Source organism: Brachyistius frenatus, unplaced genomic scaffold (assembly GCF_029030835.1).
Source record: "Brachyistius frenatus isolate BFR_SWC_R1_liver_20210118 unplaced genomic scaffold, ASM2903083v1 Contig_11, whole genome shotgun sequence".
Classification (NCBI taxonomy): domain Eukaryota; kingdom Metazoa; phylum Chordata; class Actinopteri; family Embiotocidae; genus Brachyistius; species Brachyistius frenatus.
In genome coordinates this window covers 3458681-3476035 of record NW_027210610.1, presented here as the reverse complement: position 1 = coordinate 3476035, position 17355 = coordinate 3458681, and the positions used below count along the sequence as shown (strand labels likewise).

At 42.4% G+C, this 17355-nt stretch overlaps 1 protein-coding gene across 2 annotated transcripts; it reads left to right on the top strand.

The window, feature by feature from the left end:
- Positions 1-529: 529 nt before the first annotated feature.
- Positions 530-15639, top strand: LOC138616945 (carnitine O-palmitoyltransferase 1, liver isoform-like). Of its 2 annotated transcripts, none has more exons than XM_069691552.1 (19): positions 530-668; positions 3931-4107; positions 4321-4460; positions 5306-5477; positions 5848-5949; positions 6290-6427; positions 6620-6697; positions 7617-7724; positions 8344-8431; positions 9988-10183; positions 10282-10470; positions 10604-10709; positions 10796-10912; positions 11654-11818; positions 12240-12368; positions 12607-12762; positions 12897-13010; positions 13328-13420; positions 14292-15639. In XM_069691552.1, the coding sequence occupies exons 2-19, from the start codon at positions 3967-3969 to the stop codon at positions 14415-14417; spliced, it is 2358 nt and encodes a 785-aa protein (XP_069547653.1). In that variant the 5' UTR covers positions 530-668; positions 3931-3966; the 3' UTR covers positions 14418-15639. The 2 variants fall into 2 exon arrangements, with proteins under 2 accessions (XP_069547653.1, XP_069547654.1); XM_069691553.1 differs by lacking the exon at positions 8344-8431 and adding an exon at positions 8965-9049 and having other exon boundaries at positions 531-668.
- The last annotated feature ends 1716 nt before the right edge of the window (positions 15640-17355 follow it).

The window sequence follows — 17355 nt, the reverse complement described above, 5'->3', positions numbered from 1 at the left end:
GGAGCTTTCAATCGTGCCTCACTGTTTTCTTTGTCAAATTGAATTTTCCCCAGTGCTCTTGAACTCATCTCATGGACGCAGCTAGTTCATTCATCCTGAGGAAGACTATGATGCGGTTTAAAGCCCCAGAAAACTCTTTTAATTGAACTTAGGAAAAAATCCGCCCTGGAAATAGTTAAGAATAGTTCTTGTGAATAATAGTTGTCACTCTAAATATGAAATTGATAGGATAAATACAAAATCTTAGTTTTTGTTTCATTGACATTTTTCCTGTTGAAAAGGTGTAAGCTGTGCTGCACATCGGTTAATTAACTCGTTCAAAATACACCACCGCCATATCTTTAAACGCTCAAATGTACACGACTTAAGTCAGATACATTGATTTATTTTTTTATCACCAGATGCTCCGTACCTCCTCCTCCTCCTCCTTACCGAACGGTCGCGAGTTTTCCGATAGTCTTGAAAGCATCATCAGCTCATCCATGCGCGCGGTTGGGAGGAGAAGAAGGGGGAGGGGCCAGCACACGAGCCCACGAGCCCACCGACACCAGCGGCGGCGGCGGCGAACACCGGGGGCTCGCGCGACGGAAGAAGTTAACGGTCGCTTCCTGCTTCGCCCGGTTTTTTTTTTTTGTGTGTGGAAATTTCGACCCCGCACGCAAGAGCAGGTATGTCAACAGACGTCTTGACCGCGTTGCAACGGAGACAACAAACAGTCGCGTCCTTTTGCTTTGAAGCGTCAACGAGCCGTTTGTCGTGTCGCTGACGACGGATTGGCGCTCCGGCTAGTTAGCGCTAGCAGCAGCTAGCCGGCTAGCTCAAACCTTCTGGGGACGTTAACGTCCGGCAACAAGCCTGCTGTGACCTTACAGCGAACAATACTGGGATTATTATAAATGGTTTTGTTTTAATAACACCCTTTTCCGGTTCCTGGCTGGTCTCTTAATTTTTTTGGGGGGGGTTGACATGATTAAAGAATCGGAGCGTCATGTTGACAGTGATTTGTTTGTGAGCTGCCTTACAGTCGGTGGTACAGTTCGTGGCTTTATGTTCCCTCGGTACTTCCTGTCACAAGTTTTCTGCTTGTTAAAAATGGGAAAAATGCACAGCTCTGTCCAGACCTGCCTCATAAACACTGGAAAATAATGAAGCCGCCGGCTGACGGAGAGGGTTTAGCTCTCTGTTTAGTTGAACTTGTAAAAGGGAGCTGCCTTTTTAAATACTCAGTTCAGTTTTTAGTTACACGGCGCCAGATCACAACATATAGCCGAGACATTTCAATATTATAGAGAGATACCCGACGTTTCCTCTTGAACAAGCTCTTGGCAACAGTGGACAGGAAGAAACCTCCTCCAGTACCAGACTCAAGAGGTGGGCTGCCATCTGTCTCGGCCAGTTGGGGTGTAGGGGAGAGTGGAGAGAGAAAAGATGAGCATGGAGAAACAATAAACGCAGATCAGAAACATGCAGCTCCAGAGCCAGGCATACCTGCAGAGAGAGGAAGAAGCACAAACTGCATGAGAGAGAAGACGCGTGCAATATAATTGCATATAAATGCATGGAAAGTTAAAAGAAAGAGAGAATGGGAGGTTTTCAATGCACCATTGGAGGTCCTTCAGCAGCTCTGCGTACAACTATGGGATGGTTCAGGTTCACCTTGGCCGGCCTAAACTTTAAAGCTCTACCAAAAAGGAAAGTTTTAAGATGTTATCTTGGAAGCAGAAAGGCCGTCTGCCTCCAGAACCCAAACTGGAAGCTGGTTTCACGGGAGATGTTTTGTTTCTTATATTTGCCTGAAGTGATGTTGTTGCTTTAACAGTGAGTGAAAAAGCTACCTGATGTTTTTACTTTGTTATCATAGATTGAAGCTTTAATGTCTCCACGGGGCAATTTGGCTGCAGACAGCAGTCAGAAACAGTTAAAAAAAAAAAAAAAAAAAACATGCATCCATAAATACAGCTACACAGGTTAAAGCCAACCTTACTTATGTCACTAGTTGTGCACATAATACTATAACTTAGTTTTATTTCCCTCTTTACCTCATTCCTCGTCAGGCAGGCGGGAGGAGCTTCCTGAGAATATATTCTGTGTTTGTATATGATGTCCTAATAGCTTTCTACTCTTTACTTTACCCTCCAGTCTCTGTACTAAAACTGGTTGTGTTCTTGGAGATCAAAAGGCCTCAAACAAACACGATTTATTTTCTACTCTCACGTTTTACACATGTTTTTTTTTTCATATAAGCTTAAAACCACTTGCATATCATGCAAAGACTACATTTGGGGAAAGTTCTTAATTTTTTTCCTCAGAATTTTAAATTTCTACAAAAATACAGATGCATATTTGAGATTTGCACATTTTTTCCAGTTGTTTAATGTACTTCCTATTGATATTTTTTCTGTTTGTCGCTATACACTGAAACTAAACTTATCTATCACAAGAAGTTCTTTTATAACACAGCAACAGAGGCAAACTCAAACTGAACCGGGAATCAAAGTCGCAGCGACGCAAAGGCTTACTAGGATATTGGTACAGATTAAGACCTCTAAAAACGTAATCCAGTCAAAGGGTGCTGCTAATAAAATCTAGGAGGACCGGCATGTCATAAAGAGTGTATGTGGTCAGAGCTGAACTAAGCAGGTGTGTTGTTTCTGCGTTGGCACTGAAATAAAGGAAGTGGCCGAGGCTAAAATGTACTGCTGCTAGTCCTTGGCACGATTGTGACAGTTTCTGCCAGATCTGACATGAAGATCAGAACCTCAGTGGGACCTGGGGACGAAGAGGAAATTGTTTTGTTTGTGTATTTGCCATTTTTAGACGCACACCAGGAGCAGACGTAGCCTCTACACGGGTGCAGTCCAGTGTCGGAGTGACTAACCCTCGGGGCATTATCCATAGCCTATTTTGTGGAGGGAAATCAATTCTCTTTGTGAAGAGATTCAGTAATTGCCTTAAACAAAGATACCCGATAACATCAGCAGCCAGTCAACGTTTCCCATCAAACTCTATCAATTTCAAGCTGACTTTGCATTTGAAAGGAGTCATGAATAATGTCTCTTTTGGAGCTTTTATTAAATACGCTTATGCATAAGATGGATGTGATTTGCCAGGCATGCACACGCACGTTTCCCAATTCACCCTCCAGTTTGATGAATCATCTGCACGTCCCTCCACAGCATGCGCTTCCACGTTCAGGGCTCAGTTTTCCATCAGCTGCTGCAGTGGAGTCGCACATAAGAAATGTGATCAAATTTCACGAAGCACAGGGGGATGTTTGCTGTTAGCCGTTTACATTGTTTGCATGTCTCTTTGTTTTTGTTTTTCTTGTTGACGACTTGCACGCGGTTCTCTGTGGCCTGTTATTAAGTAGGTCAACTCATGGTATGGAAAGCGGCTGTTTAGATGTTCCTCCCCCTCGTTATAATCTGCCCCCGAGTACCAGAACGTCATCGTCCAGGTCAATACAAGTGTGCATCCAACCACAAATTCAGGCAGGACTTTCTTTACAGCACAACAGTGAAAGAGTGCTCTTGGTGTCAGAGTAACACTCTTACAGTAGCGGCCCATTGAAGATGTATCTTTGTTGTCTGGCAGATAATTTGATTTGTTATTACAAAAAATAATGCTGTTCAGTGTCTGTAAATTTAAGACTTTTATTAGGTCCACATCCTCCATGTTTATATTGCCTTAAAGCCCACTGCAGATATTTAAACAGGCTTGTTTCCTGTGTCACTTAAGGATGTTTTCCATTTGCACCTGAGGTCAGTAGTTTTGCCCTGTGAACTCTTGCGTGTTAGGTGTGGCTTTAGTGTTGGACACTCAGTTCCTTCTTGTCTTAAGGTTGTTGGCTGACTCTTTAAATTCTCATTTGAAAAAACCCCAAAAACGTTCCTCTTTCTTTTTCTTTTTTTCTTTTTTTTTTTGGCTCAGTCTCCACTTCCGGTCCTTTCATCGTGCACAGTAATCATGGCAGAAGCCCACCAGGCGGTGGCCTTCCAGTTCACGGTCACCCCAGAGGGCATTGATCTGCAGCTGTCCCACCAGGCCTTCACTGAGATCTACCTCTCCGGCGTGCGTTCCTGGAAGAAGCGCATCATCAGACTCAAGGTATCTCCGCTGTGTTTGTTTATGCTTAGTGAGTGTCCACAAACCCTCTGTAATAATCCCAGCCGTGCTCACAGTGTTCTTCTGTGTCCTTGTTAGCACAGCTTTTCATTATCTCCGTATGTTGGCACTGGCAACCCGACCCGGACGCCATGTCTGTGTACTAATTGTAAACGGGAAGTATAACATTTACATTGATCCCTTCTTCTTTCACAGAATAGTGTGATTACAGGGGTGTATCCTGCTAGCCCATCCTCCTGGCTTTTTGTAGTCATAGCAATCCTGGCTACCATGTACACTCGCTCTGACCCCTCCATGGGACTCATAGCCAAGATACAGGAGCACCTGCCAGTCAGGTAACACATCTCATGACTCCAGGAAATGCTAAAGGTGATTGGTTGGTTCACCAGACACCTCCACAGAGGCACCCCTGTTCCCTTTAGTACATTGTGTCACAGAGGATCGGTGTCATGTTATGGGACTAAATATCAGACAACATTTAGGTAAACAAAAGTAAATCATAGATCTCACAAGCATGAACAAAGTGTATCAATCCTGCATATTGATCAAAAAATATTTGGAGTATATTCCATTAATGTTTACACACGGGTCACCCACTTTGACCAATATCCAAGGACAATAATTTGAGTATTTATTTTAAACATAATAGCCTTGTTCAGTCCTTCTAAAGCCATTTTTTTGGTGAACACATTTTGCATGCTAGTACCAGCATTCGCAACAGGCATTGGTCTCATGTTGCACAGTGAAGTGCGTTATTTTATAATTAATAAATTGTATTTTATTCTTAAAACCTCCAGTACACGGAATATATAGCATTTCTTAAGTGTGGTATGAAAATCCCTTCCCCCTCTCCATCATTCCTTCCTAATATTTTTCTGTTATACCCGTTTTTATCTCTCGTTGCCCTCTCCTGCTTTTGTCTTTATAAACACCAGATTTTGTGTTCACTATAGAGTGGATATTTACCACAGAACTGATTTGGGAGTTGTTTTTTTTGTGGTATTTTATATTGTCATTATGTAATAGCTGGCTTTTGTATTTAAATATGAAAGCTCTCGCTTCTTTCACTGCAACATCTCAGTCTGTTGTGCTGTGTTTTGCTCCTCATCCTGATCCTCTTCACTTGTTGTTTATTTTGTAGCCGGTTATTCTGCTCACTGTTTGTCTCCACCGTTTCCAGCCAGTCAATGAGTACGCAGTGCCAGACAGTGGTGTCAGCAGTGCTCTTCAGCACCATGCTATGGCTCCTGCTCATCTTCACCATGCGCCTGTGTCTCAAGCAGCTGCTCTCTTACCACCGCTGGATGTTTGAGCAGCACGGCAAGATGTCCACCACCACCAAAGTCTGGGTGGTCAGTGCCTTTTCTCCCCTTTTACACTCGCCACTGTAAAGTCACCACATCTTCTACCGCCCCTTAGTTCTGCCAATCTCTTCCAGGCGTCACTGACATGTTTATTTGCTGGTTTTGTTTTATGCAGGATAATCTAAAACTCATATTTTTCATTTACAGTTTAATGTTTTTTTTGTTGTTTTTTTTTAGTTCACGGGTCCTCGCATGTGGAAACACTTTCACGTTTTAGGCTGCAAAAAAAAACCCTCTGTTTTGTACTTGTAAGAAAACATCCTTTTAACCAAGTAAGAAAGAAAAAAAAGAAGCTGATTTTGATTTTCACCACGTTGACTAATATTTAAGTGTGTATATGCTTGCGTGTCTATATCAGGCGCTGGTGCGAATCTTTTCTGGCAGAAAGCCGCTGCTCTACAGCTACCAGGGTTCGTTGCCAAACCTCCCTGTTCCCGCAATCAAGGACACCGTCAAGAGGGTGAGATGTCACACGAAGCAAATGACAACGCACCGATCACTGTCCATAAAACAGATAGATCTGTTGTCACATTTATCATTTGTTGTCTGAAGTTTTCTTTCTGGCTAGTGGAGAATCTTGTAAGAACGCCAGCCCGCTGTCATTCTAAATTGAGATGTATTTAACAGAAGAGAGGCGGTGGAATAGAAAAAGAGATTTGGTGTCACATCAACAGAATTCGATGTTGTTGTGACGGTGGAAGACTTGTTCTCCTCGCCCCCTGTGGGTGTCAGTTTTTGTTAATTATTTATATTTATATCTGTTTGTCTGTTTGTTTTGTTGCTTAATCTCTTTTGTTTAGTACTTGGAATCAGTACGCCCACTGATGAATGACGCGGAGTATGAACGCATGACCAAGCTGGCTGCAGACTTTGAGAGCAGCCTCGGCAACCGCCTGCAGTGGTACCTCAAACTCAAAGCTCTCTGGGCCGCAAACTACGTAAGTGGTGGTCCACAATGCTCTTGTTCGGCCACTTGAATGTCCAAAGGAAATATAAAATGCCATTAACAATGTATATCTGTGCAAAGTCTTGTGGGTTTCAATTATTCATCCTGTCTGAATATGCAACCTTTGTGACTGCCACTTGGCTGCGATAATAGCTTCCTCAACTAGCCTTTGTGTGTGTTTTAGGTCAGTGATTGGTGGGAGGAGTACGTCTACCTACGGGGACGAAGCCCCATCATGGTCAACAGTAACTACTATGGCATGGTAGGAAAATCTCTGTTTTTTTTATTTCTGCTCTACGAGGGTGTAGTTCTCATTTTGGATTGAGTAATAGTTGACACGTTGGGCATGTACACACCTACCTTACAATTTGAATATGTTGTATTTATATGGCTTTTGAGGTATTTAAGGATTTGTGGCTGTTTGTTTGTCATGGGAGGGAATGATAGCGGATATAAGTATATGTTGCTGTTTGTTGCTGGTGGAGAGCTCCCATGATTCACCTCTCCTCTACTCTCTCTTTTGCTCTCCATGCATTTGTATGCCACTGTTGCTGGTCGTTTTAACATTACTTTAACATTGATAGTTTAATGTGGTTGTTTTATTCTGCTTTTAAGGTTTTATCTGCAGCTGTGTGTTCTGTATATTTGATGTTTTAAAATGGTTGACTTATTCTGACTTTTATTACTTCCAATTGTATTGGGACCTTGTTTTTTGTTTTGTTAAGGCTAGGACAGCTACTCTTTGTCACATTCAGTTTAATTTCTCTACACTCTATTCATACAGCTCCACTCATACATGTAACATTTCGGACATAACTTTTAACCTGGATTTTCTGCTTTTCGGCAACTGTTGGGAACTAAAGGGACACATTGTTAAAATATAAATGTTAGCCCCCCGCCATGACAAACTAGCAATGCCACATTTTCTAGGGCATAATGTAGCAGAAACAGTATGTCATATGTGACCTTGGGCATGATACATGAACATTTCTCTGTATTTTGATCAGGGCATAGTAGCAAGGGATCAGTTGGAGATCAGTGTCGCTCGTGTAAACCTCTCCAAAAGATTTAAACCTGTGCCTTTTAATCCCACTTGTATTCAGGGACCATTTTGTTTGGATGATAATCTCTTTATGTGTACACACCTCCTGACTTCCTGCATCTGTTGGCTCTCTCTTCAGGACTTCTTATATGTGACTCCAACACCTATCCAGGCTGCCAGGGCAGGAAACAGCATACATGCATTCTTCCTCTACCGCCGTAAACTCAACAAAGAGGAGATTAAACCTGTGAGTTAAACCACCAGGCAGCTCCTGCTGCTCCATGAACATGAAGACGTTCACGTCTCTTTGCCATGGCAGCAGATGACCTGTTAATCAGATATCTCATATGTTCAGACATTGGGATGTTTATTTGTAGAACTACAGTATATTTTATCGTCGGTAAATAATCTATATATTACAACGGATGTATGAAGCCATCAGTATGTGTTGTGGCTGTTTGGACTGTGTGAGGAACGTCCATCCATCAGTGTTTGTGTGTCTTGGTTGTTGATGGTACAAAGCATGTGCATCTCCTTTCATTTTAGTATTCATGTTTGTGTGAAGACATTTCCCTTGTGTTCTCATACCATGCACATCTCTCACCCCTCCCTTTTGTTCTCTTTTCAATCTTTCCTTTGCTTGTTTCATTTCTCTTTTATTTACTTTCCTCTTCTCCTCTCTCTCTCTCTCTCTCTCTCTCTCTCTCTCTCTCTCTCTCTCTCTCTCTCTCTCTCTCTCTCTCTCTCCCTTAAAAAAAAAAAAAACAACAACCCTCTTTTTGCTCGATTCAACATGTCTTCCACCGCTCTCTTCTGTTCTTCCCCCTATTCCCCCTCATCTTCACCTTCTCCTCTCCGTTTCCCAGAGTCGTATACCAGGCACTGTCATTCCTCTGTGTGCAGCTCAGTGTGAGAGGATATTCAACACCACACGCACTCCTGGAGAGGAGACCGGTAAAGAGATTGACTTGTACACCCACGTAGACACACCGCTGATGTCTGATCCACGATCACGTCTGAACATAGGCAGCCGGTTTCTGACTTCGCAGTTGCTAATACTCCGCTCCTGCAGCGATGGTGAGGCGTACTGAAGGTGTCTGAACCCTCCAGAGTTTAAGCGCGGAAAAGAAAATTGTGTGAAAGACCGTGTGTGGTTCAAGGAAAGGCGTCTGTGATTCACTGAGTCACAATGTGTCTGCTGTACAGCTCGTCCTGTCATCCCTCATCTCTCCCTCTCACCCTACCTTCTGGACGCATCTCAGGACTGTCTAGGTTTCTGGAAAAGCTCTGTCTATAACTAATATCTGTTTTCTTCTGCCCACACATTTTGTTTTCTCATCTTTTTTTCTTTTATCTTCTCTTCCCTTCTCCCTTTTCTACTTCATCCCAACACTTCCTTATTTATTTTCTACCATCCTATTTTGTTTCCTCTCTCTGTTTTCTGTATTTTGTTTGCGTACTGGCCCATCTTTCTCTATCCCGTTCAGTGGTTGTTGAGGTCTGCAGTTCCCTGCTGTTCCTATCAATTTGAGCGAATGTTTGACACGTGTCGAATCCCGGGAACGCTAACAGGTAGTGTTTATGTTTTTACACAACGAGCCCATTTCTAGTTTTAGATCTCTAAATGCCAAACCAATGTAAGAACTGATCTTAACTCAAGCATGTGTCTTTATTTCTCTATTTGTTAATTACAGTAGGCCTTCTCTTGTCTGTGTCTAAATCTAGGACGATCATTTTTACAGTACAGTTCATCTAAATTTAGAAAAGTCAAGTGTGCTAACTATTTGCATATGGATGAGACGATACATATTCAGCTTTGTGGTATTTTGTGGGGTCAGATGCACCAGGCAACAAACATAACATTTGTTCTTTTTATACTGGCAACAGATCCTGAATCGTTAAAGAGGGTGTGTGTCAGGGATGTTGTGAAAGTATCTCTTGCATCTTACTGTGGTCGGCATTGTTATGTGTTTCCCTTTGTCCAGTGGACCGTAACAAAAGAAGGTTCCTGTTTTCACACAAACAACTCTGTTCACAAGCTGTTCCAGGATTATATTTGAAAAAGAAACATTTATTTCAAATATTTATCTCTGTATTTATTATGTAATTTTATCAAAAGTATGTTGCAAATCAAGTTGTTGTATGCTGGCATCCCAAACAAAACTGAATCAAGGGCACATTTAAAAAAAAAAAAAAATTAAAAAAAATCAACATAGTGCTAAAAATGATTAATATGAATGTGAGAAAAAACTACGCCAGTTGGACAGATGAAATGCTTTGCTTTTCATTAAACCTTGAACAAAAGGCACACCTGAATCCCTGAGTTAAGTGCATCACCTGATGTATTTGTGTTTCCATGACCTGATCTTTCTTATATCACCCTGTCAACAGCTGTTTTCTCAGATTGCCCTTCATTATCTTCTCTAAATTGTACACCAAATTCATGCCTTTGACTCAATTGATGGAATATTGACACTCTCCCCTCACCCCTGTTTCTTTTGTGTCTGAAGACACTGTGCAGCACTGGCAGGACAGCGACTACATAGTGGTATACCACAGAGGTCGCTACTTTCGTCTGTGGGTGTACCAGGCCGGCCGCCTCCTGTCTCCGAGGGAGATTGAATTCCAGGTTCAGAGGATCCTCGACGACCCTGCAGCTCCTTCCAAAGGAGAGGCCAATCTCGGGGCCCTGACTGCTGGAGACAGGTCAGTTTGAGAAGCCGCTAATGTTCCAGTGAAATGGATCAAACGGCACACCGCATCATCAATGCAACGTCATCCTTTACTTCTCAAATATTTCCCAGAATTCCATGGGCCAACGCCAGGACGAAGTACTTCAGCAGTGGGGTCAATAAACGTTCTCTGGACTGCATCGAGAAGGCCGCCTTCTTTGTGACGCTGGATGATGATGAGCAGGGCATGATGGGAGATGACCCACACACTAGTTTAGATCGCTATGCCAAGTCCTTGTTGCACGGGAAATGTTACGACAGGTAATTTTACACTCAACTGATCGCTGTCTTTTAAACATGCAATCAGCTAAGGAGTTTATTTTTGTTTTGTTTAGCTGCTAAAATGTCGGAAATTTCCCAACCGTGTCCCTCTATTGTCTTTGTGTTCGTGCAGGTGGTTTGACAAGTCTTTTACAGTAGTTTACTACAAGAATGGAAAGAATGGCATAAACGCAGAGCACTCGTGGGCTGATGCACCAGTTTTGGCGCACTTATGGGAGGTAAAGAGCATGAAAGAATAGTTTGCGCGGTGTTGTCCCCTTCCTCCTGAGAAGAAACCATGATTTCTAACGTTGTGTGTTTCCAGTACACCCTGGCCACTGACAGTTTCCAGCTCGGTTACAACGCAGAGGGTCACTGCAAAGGAGAAGTGGATTCATCCCTGTCGCGGCCGCAGAAGCTGAATTGGGAAATCCCTCCAGAAGTCAGTTTGTCATGGAGACATTTCCATTCACTGTTTTTATTCCTTCAGCTAAACAACGCAGGCTGTCGTCGTGAACACGAGGCAAAGCTACGCGCTTCACTATTCATTTCGAGTGTGATGCAGATTATATTTGCTACAACATTTTCCTACTCTGTGCAAAGTCATTTTGTCGTCATCTAACCAGAAATGGTTCAGAGGATTTATTTACAAAGTGACAAATCTAGGAACTCGGTGTAAAAGTCAATAAGTAGTGCTAAATTAAATTTACTACATCGTAAGCTGATTATTCTGTGCTCAAACCAAAATGTCAGAACGACATGTTTTGGTTTTACAGCGAGTTAACGGTTTCTTTGCCAGGAGCAGCAAATTCCTGTCTTTGCTAGTTGCCTGGCAACCTCACAGTGATATCAGCATTTTATATATCCATATAGAAATCATTATTTGGCGAATGCACATTCGGTTAAAGTTTCAGTTGTATGCTCACCACCATGTATCGTGCAAAGATTAGTTCGGTGACAGGCTGTCGACCACATGGACATAAAAAAAAAAAAAAAAAACAAGTCCAGCTCGATAATATATACTTAATGTTCATGTAACGTGTAAAACTGCATGTTAAAAGGTGACTCGTTATCCGAGACGGTACGCAAGTGTAGCTCTTGTGTTTTTAAAGCAGGGTTCAGTGGTTAAACCGTAGGTGTCTCGGTCGTGCTGACGTGTGCTGTCTGGACTCGTCTGTCTCAGTGTGAGGAGCAGATCTCCGAGTCTCTGGCAGTGGCCCAGGCCCTCGCTGACGACGTGGACTTCCACGTTTTCTCCTTCCGAGACTTCGGCAAAGGGAAGGTGAAGAAGTGTCGAGTCAGCCCGGACGCCTTCATTCAGATGGCTCTTCAGTTGGCGTACTACAGGGTGAGCCTCTCGCTGACGTAGAACACGCGTGTATACAGTCACTTGCAGATTCGTGTAAGCGAAGCCCGTCTGTTATTTTTGCTCTCGACTCCAGCACATCGGCTCGGAGACGAATCGGTGAGCTTCGGTATGAAGGAGTGTACATGCAAAGTGTTTGAACAGCGGAGCTGTATCTTACCCCTATTTAATCCGTTTTGGGGACAACATTTAAACGGCTACAATTTCAGCACAGTTCAACCAGCTTGAATGTGGACCCCCCCCCTCTGAAAAAAACAGCTCTTTAACTTCAGTTGTTAAAATTCAAATCAAATATGTAGCATACAGCCAGACAAATGTGAAGGTATTAAATTTGGACATTTGTTCAATATACTCTGTCGCATAGACTTTTTTGTTTTTGTGTTTGGTTTTTTTTGCATACTAGGATCGGAAAACATTCTGTTTGACGTACGAGGCTTCCATGACCCGTCTGTTCAGGGAGGCCAGGACCGAGACTGTTCGCTCCTGCACCAATGAGAGCAGTGCCTTCGTCCGAGCGCTGGAGGGTGGAGAGGTGAGAACATGGAAACTGTGTCATGGTTTTCATCCTTTTGTGTGCCGTGTCTGAGGACATTTATGGTGGGATACAGATTAGGAACTCAAAAGAGGGTGATTACAGGATTACATCCGCATAACAAAAACAATGATGCATAATTGCTGTTTTCCTCTGATAAATCACACGGTGTCTATTTTTAATGCGCGCTGCGCCAAGCATTCATGCCACTCATGCCATTCTCGCCATTCTCCACCAGGCAGCAGATGTGTGCAGGCGCATGTTCCGCGCAGCGTCAGAAAAGCACCAGCAGCTGTACCGCATGGCTATGACCGGAGACGGCATCGACAGACACCTCTTTTGCCTCTACGTGGTGTCCAAATACCTCGGAGTGGAGTCTCCTTTCTTGAAGGAGGTTTGTTTCTTGTCTTTGTCACTTTATTCATATTGAAATATTCAGTTCAGCAAGAGTATTTATTTAGAGACCTTAACAAACTCGTGTGATTTTTTTTATTTATTTTTTTTATTTTATTTTCCTGGTTGTTCCAGGTGCTGGCTGATCCGTGGAGGCTTTCCACAAGTCAGACTCCAGTCCAGCAGGTGGAGCTGTTTGACATGGTCAACCACCCAGAGTACATCTCCTGTGGAGGGGGCTTTGGACCAGTCAGTATCTCTGAAGGGTTTAATTTATCGCTAAACTAGAAATCAATTTACATTTGTACATCGTAGATGACACTTTTGCAAGCTTTGTCTATTTAATTGCATTTTTCTTTTATTCTATACAGCTTTTTTTTTACATGGTCAGAAACCTCCCATAGTAATGGCTCTATACCCAGTACTTTTTTTCTTTTTTTTTTTTTACAGTCTTGACACTGTAAAAATATTGGTGCATTTGTTTTGAAGTATTTCTTCCACATGCAGAGCAGATTCTTGTGATATTCATCAGCCATCCAATGCTATAAATATTGTGTCTCTTTCAGGTGGCTGACGACGGTTATGGGGTTTCCTACTACATTTTGGGAGATAGCATGATTAACTTCCACATCTCGTGCAAACACTCATGTCCAGACACGGTGAGTTTTATGAAAGTAGTTATTCTACGCTGTTTTAAGAAAGTGGACAAAATGTACTCTATATTCTTATGCCGTGTTACAACTTTTGGCCACAGTCCATTCACAGAAACAATGAACAAGATGCGTGTTTTTTTCCAGTAATGTCCAGATGCGTTCTACAGTACAATAGTAATGACTCCTGTAGGTTTTTTTTTTAGTGGAAGACAAGGGTAGTGTCATTTAAAAAAAAAAAAATCAAATTATATCAACAACAATCAATGCAGTTTTGTTTTTAGCTGAGCTTTTTCTTTTCTTTTCTTCCCCTTGTGGTAATAAAGGTAGCTGAACTTTATCTCTGCTATTTAGAGAAGTGACTGAACTGAACTCAACTGTGGGACCTATAACATCGTTCAGGCTCCACCTGGTGGTTTGCACTCCCAACCAGCCGAAGCCCAAAATCTTTTATTTTAACATAATTCTATGACAGATAACAGTTAATCTATAGACGCGTCACATTACAAAGATAATCGTTTTTTTTGTTACTCATTAAGATATTTTAGGAATGAAATCCATCTGTGCTCGCTCAGCACCGTATGATGTGACCTCCAACATGGCATGTTACTAACATTCGCCTGATGCATTTGGATTTGGACTCATCAGATGTTGATTTTTAAACAAGTGAAATTGTAAAATGGCTACGAGGTCCGAGAAACAGTCAAAGGTTAAATGACAGAACTTTCCAATGTAGAAAAGGAGCCAACGTCAGCAGTTGAGTAGCTGACTGGTGCTTTTTTTTTTTTCTTTTCTTTTCTTTTTTTTTGTGGTTGTCGCAAGAAATGTAAAAAAAAAAAAAAAAAAAATTAATTTTTTTTATTCTCTGTCTCTCTTAAAGGGTGCCCATAAGTTTGGCGCTCAGATCAGAAAAGCCCTGCATGACCTCATACAGCTGCTGGGCCCCAACCAAAAAGAGCCCACCAAAACAGAGGAGAGTCGACCCGAGGTTAAGAAGGACCAGTAGATACGCGTTGAGAGGAAGAGGACGCAGGAGGGAAGTTGTACAAATCTAGATGTTACCGTAAGAGGTGAGGAAGGGCCGGTGTTTGTTCCTCATGCAGTGGGAGAATTTTACAGCCATGCACATGATATTCAAGCGACGGCTCCACGGGAACACCGATGACAACTGAGGCGATTTTCTGTTTTTTTGTACTGATATGCATCTATATTTGTCTATATATTAGCTGTGTAGTGGGAGTGTGGAGAGAGAGAAAAGGTCCACAAAATGATAAGTGCGGTATGGTGTATTGGTTTAGTTTATAGTCAAACTATTTATAAAAAAAATTAAAAAAAAAAAATTAAAAAAAATTGTATCCAGAGCCTTTCAATGAAAAAAAAAAAAAAAAAAAAAGTCTCTATAATGATGTTTGGTTATTTTAGAAAGGCCAGTGTGCGTCGCACCACTTGACGTTCAGGGTAGAAACCCTATCGGCACGTTACTGCAGGGAAAAACTACTACAAATTCAAGTGCGGTATATTTTGACACTACGTACGCCACTCTGTGTACCAGTAACTTTCTCTTGGTGAGCTCGTGATGCACCGTGATTGTTGGCGCGTAACCATGGAGAAGACGACATGCGTCCTGCATGTTGAGGTGGTTTCATAATTCTCCCATCTGAATGCAACATTGCCATTACAGTGACACCAGGTATTTGACAAATCTTGGAAGTCAGCGACTTCTCAGTGTTTACTCAATATGTATAAATCTGCTTCTTCTTTTTTTTTTTTTTTTTCCATACATGATTGTAATGCTGAGAGTGCCAGTCTCTTTATACATGTAGTGAAATGACATGACTCTATTGAAGTCATTGCTGTTCGATAGGCGTTATATTCAGTGCCAACTCACCCAGGAAACTTTCATTTGGAGTTTCCAAACGTATTCAAACTATATAGTTATTGTTGGTCAGTTTTATTTCATTGGTCAGTAGGCATTTCAAACTTACCAACTTTGCTTTCATGAGCTCGGGTTACTTCACTGCCATAAATCTGTTTTGTATTATTTTTTATTTTGAGCACTGTTTTGACACAAGCACCGTAACAATGCAATCTATATATATCTATATCTATATCTATATATAGATATATGTATATGAGCATCATTTGTGAGTATTGCGTCTCAAGCAGCGCTGCAGGTCAGATGTGGATTAGATGTTAAAGTGTGAAACAAGTGACACAGATTCTTGTTATTCTCCACTGACTACTGCCTTTATTTTCACTCCTTCAGCTTGTCTCATTATATTGCTATTGTGAGCCTTTTTAATGCAATATTACAAGAGAACATAAAGACATTCTTAAAGAAAAAAAAACGAGCTCGTTTCTGTTTGTTGACTTGAAAGAGTACTCCCATCAACGTATTGCTCCAGAGTTGGTCTACTTGTATTTCCATTTTATTTATTTATTTATTTTTTTTTTGTGCCTAAAATGCAACTGGCAGGCTTGTTGTGCTCGTAGGTGCCAATGTAGCTTTAAGCCTCGAGTCGTAAGCGGAGATAAAAAAAATAAAAAAAAGCAGGTTACATACATGCGCTAATTTTTTTTTTTTACATTTCATTTCCAGGGGTTCTTCTTTTTTTTTTTTTTTTAACTTGGAAGTCTTCAGCTTTAACTAATCTCACTCGAGCGAGCCCCCTCGGGCAATTTATCTGGAAGCAACTTTTCCTCGCACCTGAGAAAATAGGGATTTTTAAATGCACCTTTGCAAGCAAAGACAAATGCATCTCCTTCCAACACAAACAAAACAAAAACAGACGTTATAACCAAACGTGCGGTCAAACGGAAACGAGTAAACGCAATCTCCGTCGAAACCTCGGAGGAGGACGGTTTGGGGGCGTCGCACAGACTCCCCGTCGTCATTCAGCTGGCGGCGGTGCGAGTCTCCGAAGGAACCGTCACTCCGGTCTGACCGTTTCCACCCGTCCCTGAACAAACCAGTGCAGCCCGAGCACACCGACGGCCCGCTGTTCACGGATCGTGCCGTTTATTAAGACATTAGAAAAAATAATAATAATAATAATAAAAACCCAAAACACGTTTCATTTTATAAATTCCAAACGCAGCACTTTATATTTTCCCCACAAAGGCTGCGTTAGCGTGAACGTGACCTGGGCGTCCTCGGCGTCGCCGTGACGTCACGTTCGAGCGTGCGCACGCACCCGCGGGTCGTCTCCGCTTCGCTCCAATTAAGTAACTCGTTTGAAATCCGTCGAACCTGACGCACAGATGTTTCCTCCTGACGGATAAAGCACCGGCAGCAAACGGTCCCGACTCTCCTTCCGCGTGTTTGGTTTTGGTTGTTTCCAAAGAACTTTTGCATTCGTCTTTTATGGGAATTGTGTTGGCATTTATTTAGGTTTTTTTTTATGTCTTTACGTTGATGTTGTTGTTGTTATTTTTTTCACTTCGTTCAAGGATCTGTTGCCGCGGTGTGAACAGCCGCCGTGTATCTGTTCACACCGCGGGAAACCGGGAAATGACACGGTCAGTCGTGGTTGACGGGTCGGTGGGAAATAGAGGAACAAACTCCTGAATCGCCTTCAGTGTTCGAGATTCAGCTCTACTGACCCTTTTATAAAAAACTAAAAAAAAAAAAAACGGGACCGCACAGTTTGTAACCAACGACTCCGGCCATGTTCTGATGATTCTGTCCATTTTGGTCCTCTGTCCGCCGACAGAAATGGTCTCCTTTTTTTTTTTTTGCTCTGCCGTCCTTTTCTCTGTCCCTCTGAGCTCCTGCCACCTGTCCTTCTGTCTCTTATTTCAGCAGTGAGGTCAGCGACAAAACCCTCCGCTCATTGTCCCGCCGGTCGGACTTCGGCTTGCGTCCCCGAAAGCCCCCCGAATCCCACGTGCAGTCGCCGTCCTTCTTTTTTCTGAATCACGCCGCACAGACGGCGACACATCCC

Bases quoted from the DNA above. Each gene is read 5' to 3' on its own strand.
- LOC138616945 (XM_069691552.1), top strand. From the start codon at position 3,967: ATGGCAGAAGCCCACCAGGCGGTGGCCTTCCAGTTCACGGTCACCCCA. The intron at 10,184-10,281 runs GTCAGTTTGAGA...AATATTTCCCAG, and splicing joins GCCCTGACTGCTGGAGACAG to AATTCCATGGGCCAACGCCA. The intron at 10,710-10,795 runs GTAAAGAGCATG...GTGTGTTTCCAG, and splicing joins TTTTGGCGCACTTATGGGAG to TACACCCTGGCCACTGACAG.